Source organism: Microtus ochrogaster, linkage group LG2 (assembly GCF_000317375.1).
Source record: "Microtus ochrogaster isolate Prairie Vole_2 linkage group LG2, MicOch1.0, whole genome shotgun sequence".
NCBI classification, from domain to species: domain Eukaryota; kingdom Metazoa; phylum Chordata; class Mammalia; order Rodentia; family Cricetidae; genus Microtus; species Microtus ochrogaster.
Genome location: NC_022028.1, coordinates 53223140 through 53243513, shown reverse-complemented (window position 1 = coordinate 53243513; position 20374 = coordinate 53223140). Strand labels below are relative to the sequence as shown.

The 20374-nt window shown below is 54.9% G+C and overlaps 1 protein-coding gene across 1 annotated transcript in view; it reads left to right on the top strand.

The window, feature by feature from the left end:
- Positions 1 to 20374, top strand: part of Itpr3 (inositol 1,4,5-trisphosphate receptor type 3) — a 68058-nt gene that overhangs the window by 37438 nt on the left and 10246 nt on the right. The window contains exons 14-39 of the mRNA XM_005360390.3: positions 2439 to 2580; positions 3089 to 3250; positions 4821 to 4993; positions 5832 to 5951; positions 6239 to 6421; positions 7725 to 7976; positions 8072 to 8216; positions 8773 to 8914; positions 9389 to 9588; positions 10218 to 10347; positions 10714 to 10771; positions 11992 to 12157; positions 12945 to 13109; positions 13186 to 13260; positions 13580 to 13705; positions 15206 to 15328; positions 15415 to 15615; positions 16494 to 16745; positions 16900 to 17025; positions 17112 to 17237; positions 18634 to 18754; positions 19025 to 19215; positions 19346 to 19494; positions 19580 to 19688; positions 19771 to 19861; positions 19947 to 20116. Of these exons, the coding sequence (XP_005360447.1) occupies positions 2439 to 2580; positions 3089 to 3250; positions 4821 to 4993; positions 5832 to 5951; positions 6239 to 6421; positions 7725 to 7976; positions 8072 to 8216; positions 8773 to 8914; positions 9389 to 9588; positions 10218 to 10347; positions 10714 to 10771; positions 11992 to 12157; positions 12945 to 13109; positions 13186 to 13260; positions 13580 to 13705; positions 15206 to 15328; positions 15415 to 15615; positions 16494 to 16745; positions 16900 to 17025; positions 17112 to 17237; positions 18634 to 18754; positions 19025 to 19215; positions 19346 to 19494; positions 19580 to 19688; positions 19771 to 19861; positions 19947 to 20116 (3898 nt within the window). The remainder of the gene's footprint in view (positions 1 to 2438; positions 2581 to 3088; positions 3251 to 4820; positions 4994 to 5831; positions 5952 to 6238; positions 6422 to 7724; positions 7977 to 8071; positions 8217 to 8772; positions 8915 to 9388; positions 9589 to 10217; positions 10348 to 10713; positions 10772 to 11991; positions 12158 to 12944; positions 13110 to 13185; positions 13261 to 13579; positions 13706 to 15205; positions 15329 to 15414; positions 15616 to 16493; positions 16746 to 16899; positions 17026 to 17111; positions 17238 to 18633; positions 18755 to 19024; positions 19216 to 19345; positions 19495 to 19579; positions 19689 to 19770; positions 19862 to 19946; positions 20117 to 20374) is intronic.

Below are 20374 nucleotides of genomic sequence, written 5' to 3'. Positions count from 1 at the left end.
AGATCTCATTACAAATGGTTGTGAGTCACCATGTGGTTGCTGGAAATTGAACTCAGGACCTCTGGAAGAGCAGCCAGTGCTCTTAACCACTGAGCCCTCTCCAGCCCACCCATCATTCTTTCTGAAGTAAATTGGTACTGTCAGGAGCAGACATGTCTCACTGTCACGAAAAGCCATGTTATTAAACATCTTAAATGCCATATTCCGTAGCTCTCTGAAGCATTTGAAGATCACCTATCTAAAATATATATATGTTTAACCTTGAAAACATACCTAACATAACTACAAGTTTGATTGTTATAGGTGACTACCTACTAATCTGAATTTTTAATTATACATTACATTTTTAAATGAGCTGCATGGACCCAATACCCTAGAGTAGAAACATACAGCATAACAAAAGTAACTTTAAATTTATATCAATATACCAAAACCCATGCCAATGTAAACATTTGAGATTAATGGTTATTTTTATCCTGTATTCCTATACCCCCCTAAACAATCACAAACATTATATCCCCTCAAATGACCAAAACCCGCCCACTTTACCTCTTGGGAATATGGGTCTCTTGTTCTCTAGACTGCTTCCTGTTTTCTGAAGGCAATGACATCTTTAGGGGACCCTGAGAAGATTGAGATAATGGTCAGGCCCTAGGAAAACTAGTAGTAGCATTTGCTGTCAGTCTCAGAACTGTGGCCATGCAGAGGGATCTGTAAATAGATCATCCGTCTTGTAGTTTCTTGGTTTATTTATGTTTGTAGCCAAGATTTTCAGGAGATTTCTTGTGATCAAACCTGGTCTCTATTAATCTTGAAGGAATCCACAGGGTTTTGTTTCCTATAGAAACAAGAACATAACCTCTCCTCCAACACAGTACATTTTCTGACTTCCATTTTAAAGTTAAGACATCCTAAAAGTGTCTAGGCTGGTTTCATTCAGCAGTTCCTTTTACAATCACAACACCATACAGGATCTAGACTCCTTGTGTATTTCCCATCTTTACGTGACTTTTTTCTTTTATATTACTTACTCTTTTTTTTTTTTTGAATTTTTGAGACAGGGTTTCTCTGTAGCTTTTTGGTTCCTGTCCTGGTACTAGCTCTTATAGACCAGGCTGGCCTCAAACTCACAGAAATCCACCTGCCTCTGCCTCCCGAGTGCTGGGATTAAAGGCGTGCGCCACCACCGCCCAGCTATTACTTACTCTTTATTTTTATTTTTTTAAATATTTATTATGTATACAGTATTCTGTCTCATTACAGATGGTTGTGAGCCACCATGTGGTTGCTGGGAATTGAACTCAAGACCTCTGGAAGAGCAGGCAATGCTCTTAACCTCTGAGCCATCTCTCCAGCCCTATTACTTACTCTTTAAAGACTATTATTTTAAACATTTTTCCTGTGCTTGTCCCACTAGCTCTTATAGCTTAATCTAACCCGTTTCTCTTCATCTACGTTTGCCTTGGGGCTTCTTACCTTTCATTCTGTATGTCCCTCTTTCCTGCTTCCTCTCTGTCTGTCTGTCTGTCTGGCCCCAGGCATCTCCCTCTTTCTCTCATTCTCATCTCTGGAGCCCAGATTCCTACTTCTGCCTGCCATCCCCACTTATCCTTCAGCTGCCTAGCTATTGGCTGTTCAGCTTTCTATTAGGCCAATCAGGTGCCTTAGGCAGGCATGGTGAAACAAATGTAACACATCTTTACATAGTTACACAAATGCAGCAGAAACAAATGTAACGCCTTTTTACATAAAGAACTGCAGTATAAACAAATGTAACACTCAGATGTAACACCTCTTCACATAGTTAAACAAATGGAGGAGAAACAAATGTAACACTCAGATGTAACACCTCTTCATAGTTAAACACATCTTTACATAGTTAAGGAACTATTCCACAGCAGGGGATGGAATTGTGGGGGGCAGCAGGAGACCATGGAGCAGGGCAGATGACTGAGTTGAACTCAGGACCTTTGGAAGAGCAGGGCCACAGAGGAGCGGCAAGAACCAGGGAACCAGGCTGGCACTGCATCCTGGCGTGGGGAGCCAGTCTCACTGCTTACATCATCCCAGAAGTAGCCTTATGGGACCACTGGGGCTCGGAGGAGTCAGATGTCCTCTGGGTCACATAGCTTTGAGTAGTAGAATCAGGACACTGCAAATCCCTTCATAGCAGACTCACTGCCCCCAGTCCCCATTGCCCAGCTCTTTCTGCAATGTTCTGAGCTCTGTTTTCTTGGGGCAGTTTGGGGTCCAGGGAAGGTAGGGTGTGAGGCATTTCCTAAGAGCAGTTTGGTGGGAGCTGGGCTAATGCTGGGCTTGGCAGCAGTACCGGTGAGTGATCCGGAGAGAGCTGCTAGCCTGTGTGGACACATGTTGGCTGGGCCCTGGGGAGCTGCTCACAGCACATCATACTTGCTTCCCGTGTTGCCCTCGGCCAGGTTTGTCATCCAGCTGCTGGAGGACCTGGTGTTTTTTGTCAGCGATGTTCCCAACAATGGGCAGAATGTCCTGGACATCATGGTCACCAAGCCCAACCGAGAGCGGCAGAAGCTGATGCGGGAACAGAACATACTAAAGCAGGTGTGTACGCTCTCTAGGGGCTTCTACTGAAGGGGGATCGTGGAGGGGCGTGGCTCAGCGGGAGAGCGCCTGCCTAGCATACATCGGTGAGGAACTGAGAGCATAGATCAGTGCTAAGTGCTAAAATTTACCAGTGAGGGGCTCAGGGTATGGATTAGGAAGGAAGTCCTTGCCTAGACCCACCAGTGGGGAGGTAGGGATTTGGCTCAGTGGGAGAGCATGCACTTAGCATATTCAAGGCAAGGGCCTAGGTGCCATCCCCAGCACTGGAGGAAAGATGTATCTGAGCCATGGGCACCCTATAGGAATCGCCTCATTTGACCCCCTCCTGCAAAACTGTGGCCCTCATTATACTGAAGCCCATAGAGGCTGGAGTTCTGCCGAGCTGGACAGCTCTGGGCTCCTGTGACAGGACACTCTGGGATGGAGTCAGCTAGGGTTGGGGTTCCGGGATGAGGCAGGGTGCAGGTGGGATGGGAGAGTCCCTATCACTTTCTACACCCCTCAGATCTTCGGCATCCTGAAGGCTCCGTTCCGTGACAAGGGGGGTGAAGGCCCACTGGTGCGGCTGGAGGAACTGTCCGACCAGAAGAATGCCCCCTACCAGTACATGTTCCGCCTCTGCTATCGGGTGCTGCGGCACTCCCAGGAGGACTACCGCAAGAACCAGGTGGGTACAAGACTGCCCTTGCTGGGCGTGTACCCTGCCTTCACTCCTCACTGGGCACAGAGGCTGGCAGCCCTGGGTACAGGGCGGCACCAGATGGTGGGGCTGGGTGCTTACCCCAGGCTGTCCTGGGCTCTGCTGTTGCTGTCTTTTTCTTCTTTCTCTCTCTCTCTCTCTTTTGAGACAGGGTTTCTCTGTAGCTTTGGAACCTGTCCTGGAACTAGTTCTTGTAGACTAGGCTGGCCTCGAACTCAGAGATCCGCCTGCCTCTGCCTCCCTAGTGCTGGGATTAAAGGCGTGCGCCACCACCGCCCGGCTGCCATTGCCATCTTAAAATACTACTGCTTCCTCTTCCTCTTTTTTTCTTGGTTTACTGAGACAGGGTCTCATATGTGGATCTGGCTGGCCTAGAACTCGCTATATAGATCACAGTGATTCACCTGCCTCTGCCTCCTGAGTGCTGGGATTAAAGGCGTGCCACCATCTAGCCTAAAATTCTTCATTTTGAACCATGTTTTCACTATTTTCTACCATGTAGCCAGTCTCTCTAGGCAGACAAGGCCCTGAGCACAGCTCAGAAACCATGTAAAGACAAGATGCCCTTCTGCTGTGACTGCGGCTTCCATGGTCGCCTGAAATGGGCTTTTCAGATCCGTTTTCTCTATGGTGTAGAGACGCTCACTCGGGCCCATGAGATAACAGCACAGGGCAGAAGCCTGGCCTCCTGGCCTTAACTCTGCCCTTTTCTTTAGGGCACAGACTCTGTCTAGTTCCCCAAAGTCCTAACTGGAGATTTTTAAAAGAAATGCTTGGCTCTGGCAGCCTCGACAAGCTAGATTTAATGATCTATTATTCTGTTATTAAAGAGACCAGCAATGGTCAAAAGCAGAGAGAGAGAGACAGACAGACAGACATAGTCAATGTGGCCTCATTGATAAATAAGGAAGATATAAAAGGGTTCAGTGACCCCCTAAGTCTGTTTCTGGCTGCCAAGCTGAGCTCTAGGTTTAAGTGGAGGAAGAACTGGGACAAAGGCCATAGCTGGGCCTGCCTGGTGACTCAGCCCAGGCCCAACAATAGATTACAGATGATCTGGTTGAGGGTGTAGCTTTGCCACCTAGATAACTGCTCTTATCTTAGGGGTGACCTGTCCTGCAGGTTCCCTGCTGCTTGGAGACCGCTTCAGTCCCGTCACAAAGATGGGTCAGGTCTGGGGTTCCTGGGCTTCAGAGGGAAGGCTGAGAGGTTAGGTGGACAGAGGCAACGGGAGGCTCAGTTGGTAGAGCGTGTGCCTAGCATGGCTCAACCCCCGGGTTCATTCCCAACACCATGTGAACTGGGCACAGTGGCAAATGCTCGCTATCCCAGCATCTTAACACGGAGGCAGGAGGACTGGATGTTACTCCAGCTACACAGGAGGCAATGCCAGGCTCTCATGCAGCTCAGTCAGGGCCCCTGCCTGTGTTGGTCCTGATCTGGAAGTTGGGGTGTGGGGGGTCAAGGCCCTGCAGCAGAGCAGCCTCATCCCTCGTCCACAGCCCTAGTGACGCCCCTCCCGTCTGCCTCTCTCCAGGAGCACATCGCCAAGCAGTTTGGGATGATGCAGTCACAGATCGGCTATGACATCCTGGCTGAGGACACCATCACTGCCCTGCTACACAACAACCGGAAGCTGCTGGAGAAGCATATTACCAAGACGGAGGTGGAGACCTTCGTCAGCCTCGTGCGCAAGAACCGAGAGCCCAGGTGCCCCACCGCGCCCTGCCTCTCCTGTGCCTCCTTCCAGCCCCGCTGCTGGGCTTTTGGTTTCTTTAAGATGTATTTTATATATGAGGGCTCTATCTGCATGTACACCTTTATGCCAGAAGAGGGCATCAGATCCCACTGTAGATGGTTGTGAGCCACCATGTGGTTGTGGGAATTGAACTCAGGACCTCTGGAAGAGCAACCAGTGACATTTCTCCAGCCCTGGTTTTTTTGTGAGACAGCCCTGGTTTTTTATGTAGCCCTGGCTGTCCTGGAACTCACTATGTAGACCAGGCTGGCCTCTGCTTCCCGAGTGCTGAGGTTAAAGGCGTGCACTACCATGCTGGCTTCTGGTGCTGGTTGTTAGCTGCCGGATACCTGCACTGTGCTCGCTGCCTCCAGTGCCAGAGGGGGCGGGGCATGGGACACAAACAAATGGGCAACAACACTCTCAGATTTGGCTCAGTGTAGCCATGACAGACACTAGTTCCCATACAGATGGAGACCTCAGACCCATCCTGGTGACTGAGTCGTTCAGTGCCTGCCTGAACTGGTTGTTAAATATTTTGAATGTCAACCTTAGCCTGTGCCTTCCCCAACCCCGGACTTCATCTCTTTGCCCTGTCTGGGGAGGTGCCGTGGGCTGCTGCCCCTGGAGAGTTGGGAAGGAGGGTGATTAGGCTGCTGACCTCCAGGGCAGCTGCTGACCTCCAGGGCAGCTGCAGACCTCCAGGGCAGCTGCAGACCACCTCCAGGGCAGCTGCAGACCACCTCCAGGGCAGCTGCAGACCACCTCCAGGGCAGCTTCTGAGACTGTTGCCGGCCCTGTTGTCCTCAGGTTCTTGGACTACCTCTCAGACCTGTGTGTGTCCAACCACATCGCCATCCCTGTCACCCAGGAACTCATCTGCAAGTGTGTGCTGGACCCCAAGAACAGCGACATTCTCATCCAGACAGAGTGAGTGGCACCACATCCCCAGGGCTCACTGGGGTTCAGGCTGGTGGTGGCATCCCTGTTCTTGGTGCCCGGCACAGGGTGTGTTGGGTGGTGTGGGAGGCTGGGGGGAATGAGCCATAGCCCCGCTCTGAAAAGCTCTGGCTTGTCCTCCACACAAGGTGGCATGGGCACCTGGAGCCCAGCCTGCCTGGATTAGATATGGTGAGAACCTGTGCCACAAAAAAAAAAGGGGGCGTCAGGGCTCTGGGTGGCCAGAGGCGCTCCCCTGACCGTGGTATTGGCTGCAGGCTGCGGCCCGTGAAGGAGATGGCCCAGTCTCACGAGTACCTCAGCATTGAGTACTCGGAAGAGGAAGTGTGGCTCACGTGGACCGACAGGAACAATGAACACCATGAGAAGAGTGTGAGGCAGCTGGCCCAGGAGGCGCGGGCAGGCAACGCGCATGACGAGAACGTGCTCAGTTACTACAGGTGCCGGTGGGGGTGGGGGACCCCAGCCCCTCCCCTTGAGTTCCAGTGCTGTCAGGGCCTCTGCCTGTGCAGGCCTGGCCCTCACCCTCTGGCCCTAGCAAAGCCTTTCTCCACATAAGAACAGGGGTGGCTCCTGGGTTTGAACTCAGGTCTTCAGACTTGGCAGCAAGCACCCATTGCCCACTGAGCATCTGACCGGCTCTTGATTATTTTTTATTTTATGTTCTTTTCATGTGGATGTTTTGCTTGTGTATATTGTACACACCTCGTGCTAGTGGAGGCCATAAGAAGGCATTGAATTCCCTGGGATTGGAGTTACAGACAGTTGTGAACTGTCACATGGGTGCTGGGAATCGAACCCGAGTCCTCTGGAAGAGCAGCCACTGCTCTTAACCACTGAGCCATCTCTCCAGTTCCCTTACTGTTTTGAGACACGGTCTTACTGTGTAGACCAGGATACCTTCTAACTCATGGTAATCCTCCTGCCTCTGCATGAGTTATCACACCTGGCCTGTATTTTAGTTCGTTTGGATTTTTGCTTGTTTTTCAAGACAGGGCTTCTCTGTGTAGCCCTAGTTGTCCTAGAACTTGTTCTGTAGACCAGGCTGGCCCAGAAATCCTCTTGCCTCTGCCTCCTGAGTGCTGCGATTAAAGGCGTGTGCCACCAAGGCCTGTTTTTTTTTTTTTGTTTTTGAAACAGTGTCTCACTCTTTAGCCCCGACTGTTCTCAAGCTCGAGGGGATTTTCCTGCCTCATCCTCCTCAGGCTGGGATCATAGGCCTGAGCTACCATACCTGACCCAGACATGTCTTCCATGGTGGCACAGAAGGCTCTTGCTAACTGCAAGCTGTGCTTGGGTACTGAAGGCCATTCTCAGGGCACCACTCACACCCTGTACCCTGGGCAATGGGGAGCACTGACCCTGTAAAGTTGGGAAATAAGCAGAGAGGTTGCAAGGCCTTACCTGGGGGATGAGCCATAGTGCACACCCAGGGTGGCTTGGCTCCAGGACCCTGAGAGGTAACGCAGTGTGCAGAGGAAGAAGATGTGACGTCACCCAGAGCGAAGCTTCTGTTACCATTCTCATCTCTGTTGCACACCTTTGGCTTAGTGGGCTCTTCCCATTCTCCCAGCCACCTGCTTCCTGCCCTAGATGAGTCAGAAAAATATCTGCCTCCTTTACCAGGAGGGGGAGAGAGGTCCTCTCTGTCAGGTGTTGGTTCTCTGCAGAGTCCTCACCAGGGCCAACAGCTGCCTGCTGCCCATGGCCCAGCGCTGTTCTCTGACCCACTGTGTCCTGCAGGTACCAGCTGAAGCTCTTTGCCCGCATGTGCCTGGACCGCCAGTATCTGGCCATTGACGAGATCTCCAAGCAGCTGGGCGTGGACCTGCTTTTCCTGTGCATGGCGGATGAGATGCTGCCTTTCGACCTGCGGGCCTCCTTCTGCCACCTGATGCTGCATGTGCACGTGGACCGTGACCCCCAGGAGCTGGTGACGCCCGTCAAGTTTGCCCGCCTCTGGACAGAGATCCCCACGGCCATCACAATCAAGGAGTGAGAGTCTGGAGGGTGGGTGGCTTGTCAAGGGGAGAGGCACAGGGTGGTGGGGCGGGGCACGGGACCCTCATGCCCCCTCCTTCCATCTCTAGCTATGACTCCAATCTCAACGCCTCCCGAGATGACAAGAAAAACAAATTTGCCAGCACCATGGAGTTTGTGGAAGATTACCTTAACAATGTGGTCAGTGAGGCCGTGCCCTTTGCCAATGAGGAGAAGAACACACTCACCTTTGAGGTGGGCCGTGGGTGTGGGGCTGGCGGGTAGTGGGCTGTGGTTTGCACCTCCCTGGGCCTTGGTCTACATCCAGGGATGGTTTGTAGGGTCCATGACCCCGTTTTCCTGGTGCCCTCACCTACCAGGGAATCTTGTAGATAGCTGAAGCCCCCAGTGGACAGATTCCCCGGAGTTCAGTGCCCCAGAAGAGAGTGGCTAGGCTGAGTCCATTCAACCCATCAGCCAGGGGCTGCCTTTCCCGGGTGCTGGGAATTCCATCCTCCGGACATCCCTACATAATGGTTTTCTCCATCCTGTCTGGACCCCAACAGCCACACTCTCCCCTTGAACAATCACCAGCTTGAAAACCATGGCCCCCCAGTACACTGTTCTAACCCCACAAAGCTACACCTCTGGATGTGTTGATCTGTTCCCACAAAACCACACACACCCCACTCACCGCGAGCACCGGCTCTACTTACCCCCCTGCCCCCAGCCACACGTTTGTACGCCTTGGTCTGTTCCCTCCACAAAGCCATGGCTCTGCTCACCCTCACCTGGCCCCACCCCTCCACAGGTGGTCAGCCTGGCGCACAATCTCATCTACTTCGGCTTCTACAGCTTCAGTGAGCTGCTGCGGCTCACACGCACTCTGCTGGGCATCATTGACTGTGTCCAGGCACCCCCGGCCATGCTGCAGGCCTACGAGGAGCCCGGTGGTGAGGCGTGGCCCCCTTCAGTTCTTTCCTGGTACTCCTGGCCCTGCCACCAGCCCCCTCCATCCTCCAGCCCAGGCGCCCTGACACTCTGGGGTCTTGCTTTAGCCTTGGAGTGGAGTAGGGTGCAGCCCAATCACCGTGTGGGAAGGGCGTGGGGAGAACAGGTGCTCTCTGTCTGCAGCCTCCCTGATACCCAGGACACAGTCATCTGAACCATGCTGGGGTCTGGTCCCTGGTTTCAGCCTTGCTGGCACAGTGTCCCCGCAGTCCCTCACACTTTCTTGTGGCTCTCAGCTTCACACAGAATTCACACAGAATTCACTCATCTCCACGCTACCCACTTGCTTTTTGTTTTCCCAGACTCGGTGTAAAGCACCTCCCACCCCCTGCCCTAAGCCTGCCTGGATTGACCCTGTCCCTTCTTAGCCTTTGTCCCACAGCAGAGACCCCCGTGACCCCTTCTGTGACCCACAGGCAAGAACGTGCGGAGGTCCATCCAGGGCGTGGGACACATGATGTCCACGATGGTGCTGAGCCGCAAGCAGTCTGTCTTCGGTGCCTCCAGCCTGCCTTCCGGAGCGGGTGTCCCTGAGCCGCTGGACAGAAGCAAATTTGAGGATAATGAAGACATTGTGGTGATGGAGACCAAGCTGAAGATCCTGGAGATCTTGCAGGTGCTGGGCAGGTGGGTGGGAGGTCCCAGGGCAGGGCCCTTGGTGTTCAGGATCACAGGGTTTTGCTGTGTTATCTAGCTCAGCCCACTGGTCCTCAAGGTTCTTCTTAGACCAGCAGCACTGACATTACGTGGGGACTTGAGCTCCACACAGACATGTTGCTCCCTATAGAGGGATTAATGATGAGGTCCTTGTGACCAGAGGACATGAGGGTGGCAGAGTGAAGGAAAGTCAAGGGTGGGGTTTCTGTCCTGTGAAGACAGAGGTTAGTCACGGGTCCCCAAACCCTGTCTTTGTACCTCTGTTCTCCCTCCTGGAGAGGGCCGTTGGCAGAGTAGCTGGAAGGACAGTTTAGCCAGCTGACCTGGGAAATCTCTATGCGTGTCCAGTCATTGTCTGGCCTAGGGTGTGTGGGGACGGAGCAGCAGATGAGGGGCTCACTGCCCCATGCTGAGAGGAGGTGACCATCACTGGGCCAGGAGCCAGGGAGAGGACTACTGTCCCAGTGCCTTGGAGCTGAGTGGTGGGGTGCTAGAGCCCGTTCTGGGGGCCCCTCACTCCTCTTGGAGCAGCAGGGCTCCCGGGGAGACTGGTCTTCACATCATCTGTCTGTCTGTCTGTCTGTCCAGTTCATCCTCAACGTGCGTCTGGACTACCGTATCTCTTACCTGCTGTCAGTCTTCAAGAAGGAGTTTGTGGAGGTGTTTCCCATGCAGGACAGTGGGGCGGACGGCACGGCACCTGCCTTTGACTCCACCAGTGAGCCTTGCTTCCTGCCGCCTCCCCTGTCTCCTGCCACCACTGCTGCAGCTCCCAGCCCATCCTTTCTACTCCCCGAATGCATTCCATTGTCCCTCTGATGCCCTCAGTGAGAAGCAGGGAGGGACCCTTCCCGAGTGGGGAAGCCAGGACTTGACTAAGGTCCTGGTCATATCCCACCAGGAGTTGGCCAGGGTGTGGGCTTCCTTGGGCTGCTAAGCTTCCTGCCCTATGCTCCCAGTCTGGAAGCTCTGTGCCCTCACAAAGGGGGGGTCAAGCAGAAGGGACTGCGGAGCGTCTGGGCTGCTTGGGACCCCCCCCCATACCTGGTTTCTCTCTAGCCCACGTCTGTCACTCTTCCCACAGCTGCCAACATGAATCTGGACCGCATCGGGGAGCAGGCAGAGGCCATGTTTGGAGTAGGGTGAGGCTGGGGTTGAGGTGGGCTCAGGTTCAGGGTTGGGGACAGGTTGTCCTATTTGGACAACCTGTGTTTCCTGAGGCTGAGGGCTGGTCATTGCCTCCACTGTGTCCCCCAGAAGACCCTCGCCCGCTACAGGCTCTGACCCTCCCTGACTATACCATCCTTATGGTATAGAGGGCATAGGGTAAATCCAGGTCCTAGCCATCCTGGTAGCTTCCCTACCTTTGTGCAGGGCAGCTGCCTCTGTGTTCAGCAGAGCTTAGGCAGGCGGCTGGGCAGCTGTCCTGTCTCACAGCAGGGTGAGATGGGGGTTGCAGCGTGGTGCTCCCCACCCCACCCCCCCTCAGTGCTGGAGTGGATGAGTCATTGAGAGCCTCCGCCCTTGGGCGCCAGCCTTCCTCAGCATCTCCCGCACTCAGTGGATCTCTTCTCCGAACTCCGCTGTCTTCATGAGATAGGCGCTGGGAATCAAGTTCAGTGGGTAGAGTGCTTTCCAGCAATCCTAAGTCCTGGGTTCAGTCCCCCGAACCGCATAGGCCAGGTGTGGCATTGCACACCTGTAACCCCAGCATTCAGGAGGTGGAGGCAGACGGATCAGAAGCCCAAAGGGGACCTTTCCCTGCAGTGAGTTTGAGGCCAGCCTGGGCTACATGAGATCCTGTCTCAAAAGATAAACTAGAACACGTTAGTAATAGTACAGAATAGATTCATAAAATAAAGCTCACAAATTTACAAGGAAAAATGCCTTGAAACAGTTATCAAAATGCTGAAGCAAATGAATCGGAAGTAGCAGCTACGTATGTGGCTCTTTGTTAGTGCGTTAAGTAGCAGCTGCACGGGTGGGTGTAATTAGCAGCGTGACTCCAGCTCACGGCGAACATAAATGGTAATTCACAATTGTCATTACAATCCTGAGGTGATGCAGAAATATCTGGTTTTTACTGGTAGCAATCCCCCAGGCTCAGCTGGTATCCTCTGTATGTGTGTGGGAGGAGGCTGTGGATCTCACATGAAAGGTTCCTGCAATCCGGGTCTGGGCTGGGGCTATCCTGAGGATGCCCAAGAGACACGCGGATCCCTTGGTGGGGGTTCTCTGTGCACGGGTGGGAAAAGGCAGCTGCGGTGAACGAGTGGTACCTGGGATGTGGTTCTGCTACAGTGGCAGAGCACACCCATGCCCTCAGTCACTGGCTCCCACTCCTGCCCACCCATGCTGGCAGGAAGACCAGCAGCATGCTAGAAGTGGATGATGAAGGTGGCCGCATGTTCCTGCGTGTGCTGCTGCATCTGACCATGCACGACTACGCGCCTCTCGTCTCCGGCGCCCTGCAACTGCTCTTCAAGCATTTCAGCCAGCGCCAGGAGGCCATGCACACCTTCAAGCAGGTGAGGGGCCACAGGGATCTAGTTGCTCATTGCTTGACAGGGACAGTGGGCTCACCTAAGGACTTAGCCTTGCTCAGATCCTGCAAGGGAGGATCCAGCCTCAGCCACCCTTGGCACTTCCTGGCCTGACTCATTTCTAGGCACACCATCCCCTACCAAGTCTGGCTTGCAGGCTTCCCTCACTAAGCTGCCTGGTGTCTGTCACTGTGGCATCATGGCCCCTTGACAGCCTCCCGCGAGATGCCTGCTGACCAGGGCAGGCATTTAGCAAGTGCCCATGAACTGGTCCTTGGCACCAGCTCGCATTCAATTCTCCAGAATTCTCCCAGAATTCCCCAACTCCCTCAGTAACGTGACACCCCCTCAGCCCTGCATGAGAAAAGAACATGGCCCAGCGCACCCTCCCAGCCCCACGTGAGAAGAGGCCATGAGGCTTGGGCCCAGGGAGAGGGAGGAGGAACCAGTGCAGGCCCTGGTCCTTGGAGTTTGGGTCTCTCCACTCAGGGTTCAGTGACCCAACAGCGCTTCCCCTTGCCTGTTCGGCATCTGAGTGGCCCAGTGACAGGTCACAGTGGTGTGTGACCCGAATCTCAGTAACCACATCCAGTCCATGTGCTAGCACAGGGCGGGAAGTACGGGCTTCCTGGAGGGGAGGGGTCTGTAACAGGTGGAGGTGGACGTGACGCTTGGGTGGGATCCTGGTCTAGAGAGGTCACTGTATCTCCCTGCATGACAGCAGATGTGGGGACATATGCCCCACGAGCCTGGTTACACCCTCCCTGTGCAGGTCCAGCTGCTGATCTCAGCCCAGGATGTGGAGAACTATAAGGTGATCAAGTCAGAGCTGGACCGGCTGCGGACGATGGTGGAGAAGTCGGAGCTGTGGGTGGACAAGAAGGGCAGTGGCAAGGGCGAGGAGGGGGAGGCGGGTGCCACCAAGGACAAGAAGGAGGTGAGCTGGCTTCTGGGAGCCAAACAGGGTGCCCCAAAGTGAGGGACCCGGATGACTCTGTCTTCTGTGTCCTCAGCGGCCCTCGGATGAGGAGGGATTTCTGCAGCCGCACGGGGAGAGGAGCAGTGAGAACTACCAGATTGTCAAGGGCGTGAGTGGCGAGGGGCGGGAAGTGTCCTGCAGTTGGCTCGAACCTGACTCAGAAGGGGCTCCTCCCAGCTTTCTGGCGTGTTCCAAACAGCCCTGCCAAGGCCCCGAGAGTTATTTTAAAGCTGAAGGAATTTAATGAGATTCCGCTTCACGGCCGTGTTGCTCTGCACTTTAGGGGCGGGATGGGATTTTGCCGGGATGACCTGATTCAGCAGCAGCAGCCCAGAGGCCTTCCCCTCTGCTGTCCCTGTGGCAGACCAGGTGGAGGAGGCACCCTGAGGAGGAGGCAGCAGGCTCCCATCTCCCTGTCTCCCCCGCAGATCCTGGAGAGGCTGAACAAGATGTGTGGGGTTGGGGAGCAGATGAGGAAGAAGCAGCAGAGGCTGCTGAAGAATATGGATGCTCACAAGGTCATGCTGGACCTGCTGCAGATCCCTTATGACAAGGTGACTGGCATCCAGCCTGCTTGCTCCAGACCAGTGTACCGCAGCCCTCGGGCCGGCCTCAGCCAAGCCAGTCGCCCGCCTGCTCTTTTGAGTTGCTCCTTGGTTGCTTCAACCTTTGATACTGCCCCCCCCCACCTCTTGCTCTGATTTGCTGTGATTCTTCCCCTTCCCCCTCTCTCAGTGGAGCTGGGCATCGAACTCAGAGCCTTGCACATGTAATGCTCACATCCTTCCTCTGAGCTGCACAGCCCTTGAGTTTGATTAACCACAACCTCAGCCTCCTTCCCTTCCTGGGCTAACCTTGTCTATTAGCTCCAGCTAGACCAGTGGTTCTCAACCGGTGGGTCTTGACCCCTCTCTGTATTGGGGATCAAGGGACTTTTCACAGGGGTCATCTAAGGCCATCAGAAAACACATCTACATTACGATTCATAACAGTAGCAAAATTATAGTTATGAGGTAGAAACAAAATAATTTTATGGTGGATGCTCACCACAACATGAGGAACTGTGTTAAAGGTCACAGCGCTAGGAAAGGGTCCCGATTCTGGCCCTTTGCCCCTCAGCTCCTTATCCCAGCGGGTCCACGATACATTGTCCATCTCTTTCCCTCACTTAGCCTCTGTCTGTCTTTGACCCCCAGCCCCTCACCCTGGCTGACTTTTTTTTTTTTTAATAATTGCGCTTGTGTGCACATGCTCAGTGTTCAGAAGAGGGTGTTGGGTCCCCTGGAGATGGAATTTATAGGTGGTTGTGAGCCATCTAGTCTGGGTGCTGGGAGTTGAACCTGGGTCCTCTGCAAGAGCAGCATGTGCCCTTAATGGCTGGGAGTCACTTCTGGCCCCTGAACTGATCTTACAAGTCTCAGGCTGCACCCTGGCTTTTTAAAATTAATGTGTGTGTTCTCTCCTCCCACCTGTCCATGGGTTCTAGGGGTCAAACCCAGATCACCTCAGGCTAGAGAAGCATCCTAGTTAGCTTTCTCCTGCGGTAACAGAGACCGGGACCCAAAGCATCCTGGGGAGAATCCCAGAGCATATAGGAGATGCATGTGATCTCCCATCATACAGGAAGTGCACAGAATCTGAAGCAGAGGCTAGGAAAGGGTGCTGCTTGCTGCCTTTGCTTCCATGACTTGCTCAGCCTGCTTTTTATACAACCCAGGACTACCTGCTCAGGCTGGCACTACCCAGTGGGCCGGGCCCTCCCATAACAACCATTATAGCTTGGAACTGGTCCTGGAACTCACTCTGTAGACCAGGCTGGCCTCGAACTCAGACACTAACTGACCTGTCTCTGCCTCCTGTGTGCTGGGATTAAAGGCGTGTACCACACCTGCCATTCCCTGTGCTTTTAAACCCTGGTCTAGCAGCTTACTGGGTCCTGTCTACTTCCAGCCACTCAGGCCTGCGCGCACGCGAGCACGTGTGTGTGTGTGTGTGTCCGTGTCCGTGTGTGCCCGTGTGTGCCCAGTGGCCCAGCAGCCTCTGTTTGCACACAGAGTGACAACAAGATGCTGGAGATCCTGCGCTACACACACCAGTTCCTGCAGAAGTTCTGCGCCGGGAACCCTGGCAACCAGGCCCTGCTGCACAAGCACCTGCAGCTCTTCCTCACGCCTGGGGTGAGGCACGCGCGGACGGGCGGGCACCTGCGCAGGGTCCCTGATGGGCCGCACCCTTCTCTGACGGCCTCCGCTGCCCCCCACAGCTCCTGGAGGCCGAGACCATGCAGCACATTTTCCTCAACAACTACCAGCTGTGCTCTGAGATCAGCGAGCCCGTCCTGCAGCACTTTGTGCACCTGCTGGCCACTCACGGGCGCCACGTGCAGTACCTGGACTTCCTGCACACTGTCATCAAAGCCGAGGGCAAGTACGTGAAGAAGTGCCAGGACATGATCATGACCGAGGTGAGGGCGGCCTGGGCCACAGGGGGCTGGGCGGCAGGTCCCTGGGGCCGGGAGAAGCTGGGCTTCTGGGCCTGGCACATGGTGGGAATGCACAAACATCCGCTCACCCGAAACAGGGAGAGTGGGGGCTGAGCCTTGATCCCAGTCTGGGAGGTCTGTTCCCTGGGAGTATCTCACAGCGGGCTGGGGAGGGCAGGGACAGATGATGTCACATGAGACGCTACAGCTGAAGCAGTCTACTTTGGCCGTGATAACACTGACTGAGGGGGAGAGGAGAGAGACGGAATCCGCCTCAGTCCAGTGCGCATTCTGGAGGCTGAGGGGATCTCAACACTTTCTGGATCCATGGCCAAGGTCTCTGAAGGAAGAGGGCTAGACACATCAGTCAAGGAACCCGAAACTTAGGCAGGAAGCCAGGCAAGATGGCTCCCACCTGTGACCCTAGCACTTAGGAGGCTGATGTGGACCAAGAATTCAGATCAGGCTGGAGAGATGGCTCCATAGTTAAGAGCACTGTCTGCTCTCCCAGAGGACCTGGGTTCAAGTCCCAGCCCCGGCTCATGACCATCTGTAACTCTAGGTTCAAGGAATGCAGTACCCTCTTGTGGCCTCTGGGGGTACTGTACACATGCAGGCAAAACACCCATATACACAAAATAAGTGAAAACCAACAGTTAAAAGAGTTCAGCCTTATTCTCAGCTACATAGTGATTTCAAAGCTACCCTGGGTTATAGAAACTGTTTCAGAAGCCAACACTTTCAAAATGGGTATCAGGTCATGGGGTCATGGTCTCTGCCTGCCCTGACGCGCACAGGATAGAGGTGGTGCCTGGGGCTGCTGGGCGAGGGCTCTGACTCGCACCCGCCTCCCATCACAGCTGACCAACGCGGGTGACGATGTGGTAGTGTTCTACAATGACAAGGCCTCCCTGGCCCATCTGCTGGACATGATGAAGGCAGCCCGAGATGGCGTGGAGGATCACAGCCCCCTCATGTACCACATCTCCCTAGTGGACCTGCTGGCCGCCTGTGCCGAGGGCAAGAATGTCTACACAGAGATCAAGTGCACCTCCCTGCTGCCTCTGGAGGACGTGGTGTCTGTGGTGACCCATGAGGACTGCATCACGGAGGTGTGCGCTCGGGCTGTGAGGAGGGCAGAGCCTGGAGACGGCTGTGGTGTAGCCACACTGGGGGACTGGCAGAGGACAGGGACAGTGGGGGAGTCAGCAGGTTAAGAGGGAGAGCCTGGGCAGGCACTGCTGACACACCTCGCCTGCTGCCCAGGTTAAAATGGCGTACGTGAACTTTGTGAATCACTGCTATGTGGACACGGAGGTGGAGATGAAGGAGATCTACACCAGCAACCACATCTGGACACTCTTCGAGAACTTCACCCTGGACATGGCTCTGGTCTGTTCCGGGGGCCAGGGCTGGCCTTCTGGGTGGAGGGAGGACCTGTGCGTAGCTCTATCTCCCCGTATGATTCTCCTCCGTAGGTCTGCAACAAACGGGAGAAGCGTCTGGCGGACCCCACCCTAGAGAAGTACGTGCTCACTGTGGTCCTGGATACCATCAGCGCCTTCTTCAGCTCCCCGTTTTCAGAGAACAGCACGTCGCTGCAGGTGAGCAGCCCGCATCAAACATGGCCACTCTCATGGCTCTCCCGTGGAGCACAGCCTTGCTTACATGAGCACGAGAAGATGCAGCAAAATACAGTATGTCAGTCATCTTCCGTGTAACAAACGCCCCAGACGTGGGTCAGGATAAAGTGGGAACGGTACAAAGTAACCGACTAGGAACAATCCAAGGAATGGGGGCAGTGCTGGCTGTTTGGGGGTGCAGTCCATCCTGACAGCAGGAGCAGGGGTGACTGGTCACACTTCATCCACAGTCACACAGGAAGCAAAGGGCAATGAATACCGGCACTCGGCTCACTGGGTTCCACCCCATGGGTGGGAGCAGCGGATGTGTGGGGTGGGTCTTTCATCTTTCCACACTGACTTAGGAGGTCCCGTGGGATTGACAAGATTAACACAGGAATCCCTCAGTCAGGGCCTGGGGTGGTGAGGTGTATGTGACCGCTGCCCAGGGCAGCAGAACCCTTGCACTGTCCGTGGGTGCTGGGCAGGTAGGCAGCCCCGTGTCTCACTGGCATCACCGTGCAGGGGCTGACCTGGGTCACAGAGAACCACGGCAGAGTCCCAGGTCTCCTTGAGGAAGGCTCCGAGGCACTGCCTAAATTATAACCCCAGAGGATGGGGAACAACCCCGTGGAAGTGGCAACCATGGGTTCAAGACCAGCAATGGCACCAGGCTAGCTCTGAGAGGAGTAAATAGAAGGTTAGGAACACCAGGCCTTTAAGCCCAGCACTTGGGAGGGAGAGGCAGGTGGGTCTCTGAGTTCAAGGCCAGCCTGTCTTAAAAAGAAAGTATGTGTTCCCCCACAGCCTCAGACTAGCTGTAGAATGGGATAAAGTAGAATTTAAAATAGACCTTTAGAATGTATCAGTATTATTACTGTGTGTGTGCGTGTGTGCGTGCGTGCTGGATAAGGGGTGAGCATGTAGCAGTCAGGACACAATGCTGTGGAGTCAGGGCCTTTTTTTAGCCTTACCCATGCTCTAGAAATCCAATTGAGGCTTGCAGGACACACACCTTTATCTATTAAGCTATCTCACTGGCCCAGAGTCTATCTTTTCTTTCATTATTTTTTGTTTGGTTTTTAATTGTGCTTTGTATTTTGGGACTGGGTCAACCAACTCATGAATCTGCCTGCCTCTGCCTCCTGCAAGCAGGGTCTAAAGGTGTGTGCTGCCGTGTTCAGTCTGTGTGTGTGTGTGTGGGGGCTGTGGCTGTGGGGAGTTCTTACGTGGCGGCCCTGTACGGTCAGGGAGGTTGTTCAGTGCTAAACCAATTGGTGACTTTCTGTCTAGACCAAAGGCATACAGTGGTAGTGAGGGTGCCCGTGCCCCACCTTGGTGGGGTGGCTGAGCTGCCTCCGGTTCTGTTCTTCTGCAGACACACCAGACAATTGTGGTGCAGCTGCTGCAATCCACCACGAGGCTGCTGGAGTGTCCGTGGCTGCAGCAGCAACACAAAGGCTCCGTGGAGGCCTGTGTCCGCACCCTCGCCATGGTGGGTGAGTACCCATGCCAGACCTTTCCCAGTGCGCCCTGCTGGGGACGCCAACCCCATAGCGACCACCTTATCCCTGAGCGTGAACGTCACCCAGGGAAGTCGCGGCCAGCTGGAGTTACTCTTGTTCTCTTTTGCTGATGTGTTTCCAAGTGATCCATGCAAGAGGTGGTGCCGGGTCCCCTGTGTGTTGGGGGGCACAGGCGACACTCATGCCTGCCCCACTCTGGCCTGCCTACCTCTTCCTGTCCTCCAGCTCTGCCCTCTCTCGTAGCCAAGAGCCGGGCCATCTTACTGCCCATGGATCTGGACGCGCACATGAGTGCCCTGCTCAGCAGTGGGGGCAGCTGTGCAGCTGCAGCCCAACGCAGTGCTGCCAACTACAAGACGGCCACGAGGACCTTCCCTCGCGTTATCCCCACCGCCAACCAGTGGGACTACAAAAACATCATTGAGAAGCTGCAGGTGGGCGTGGCTGCCTGGGGAAGAGGGGGTTGCTGCCCCTGCCCCTCAGGTGGTGTACAGTGTTTGGGGGATGGGATATGGTCACACCTTGGTCATCTTGACCAGGTGGTGACCTTGCCCTCCCTCCCAGGACATCATCACAGCCCTAGAAGAACGGCTGAAGCCGCTGGTGCAGGCTGAGCTTTCGGTGCTGGTGGACATGCTGCACTGGCCCGAGCTGCTCTTTCTGGAGGGCAGTGAGGCCTACCAGCGCTGCGAGAGTGGGGGCTTCCTGTCCAAGTGAGCAGGGAAGGAGGGGTGTGGTGACCTTGGTCTGGGGCTACCTTGGGGCGGGTGGCCCCTTAAGCCTCTGCCTCTGCTCCAGGCTCATCCGTCACACCAAGGGCCTCATGGAGTCGGAGGAGAAGCTGTGCGTGAAGGTGCTGCGCACGCTCCAGCAGATGCTGCAGAAGAAGAGCAAGTATGGGGACCGGGTGAGTGTCGACAACACCGGGCTGGAGCAGGGACTTGGGACACAGGACGCTGCTCACCAAGCGCCTCATCTTGACCTTCCAGGGCAACCAGCTACGGAAGATGCTGTTGCAGAATTATCTCCAGAACCGGAAGTCCAGCTCCCGGGGCGAGCTCCCTGACCCCACAGGCTCTGGTCAGTGTCATGGACCAGCCCCGCCCTGCCCTGTGTGCTGGCTCCTGCCTCCAACCACTGCCTCTCATACGAGCGTCTCCCCAAGGCCCAGACCAGGACTGGTCAGCCATCGCAGCCACCCAGTGCCGCCTGGACAAGGAGGGGGCCACCAAGTTGGTCTGCGACCTTATCACCAGCACCAAGAATGAAAAGATTTTCCAGGAGAGCATCGGCCTGGCCATCCGCCTGCTGGACGGAGGCAACACTGAGATCCAGGTGCAGGGTTGAAGCGGAGAGGCCTCCTCTCTGGCGGCGCTGAGGGTGCTGGGGACAAACAGTGGGGCGCTCCACCTTCTGAATCTACCCAGGCCTGCCTCCTCCCGACTCTGCCCTGTCCCACTAGGGCCACCGTTCTGGCAGCTCGGTGTCTGCTCAGGCTCGTCTTTGCCTCCTCTCCGTTCTCCTCAGCTTTGGGGCCCAGGCCTCATTGTTCCAAAGCCCCTACTCCTCTGACCCCATTCATTCATTCACTCA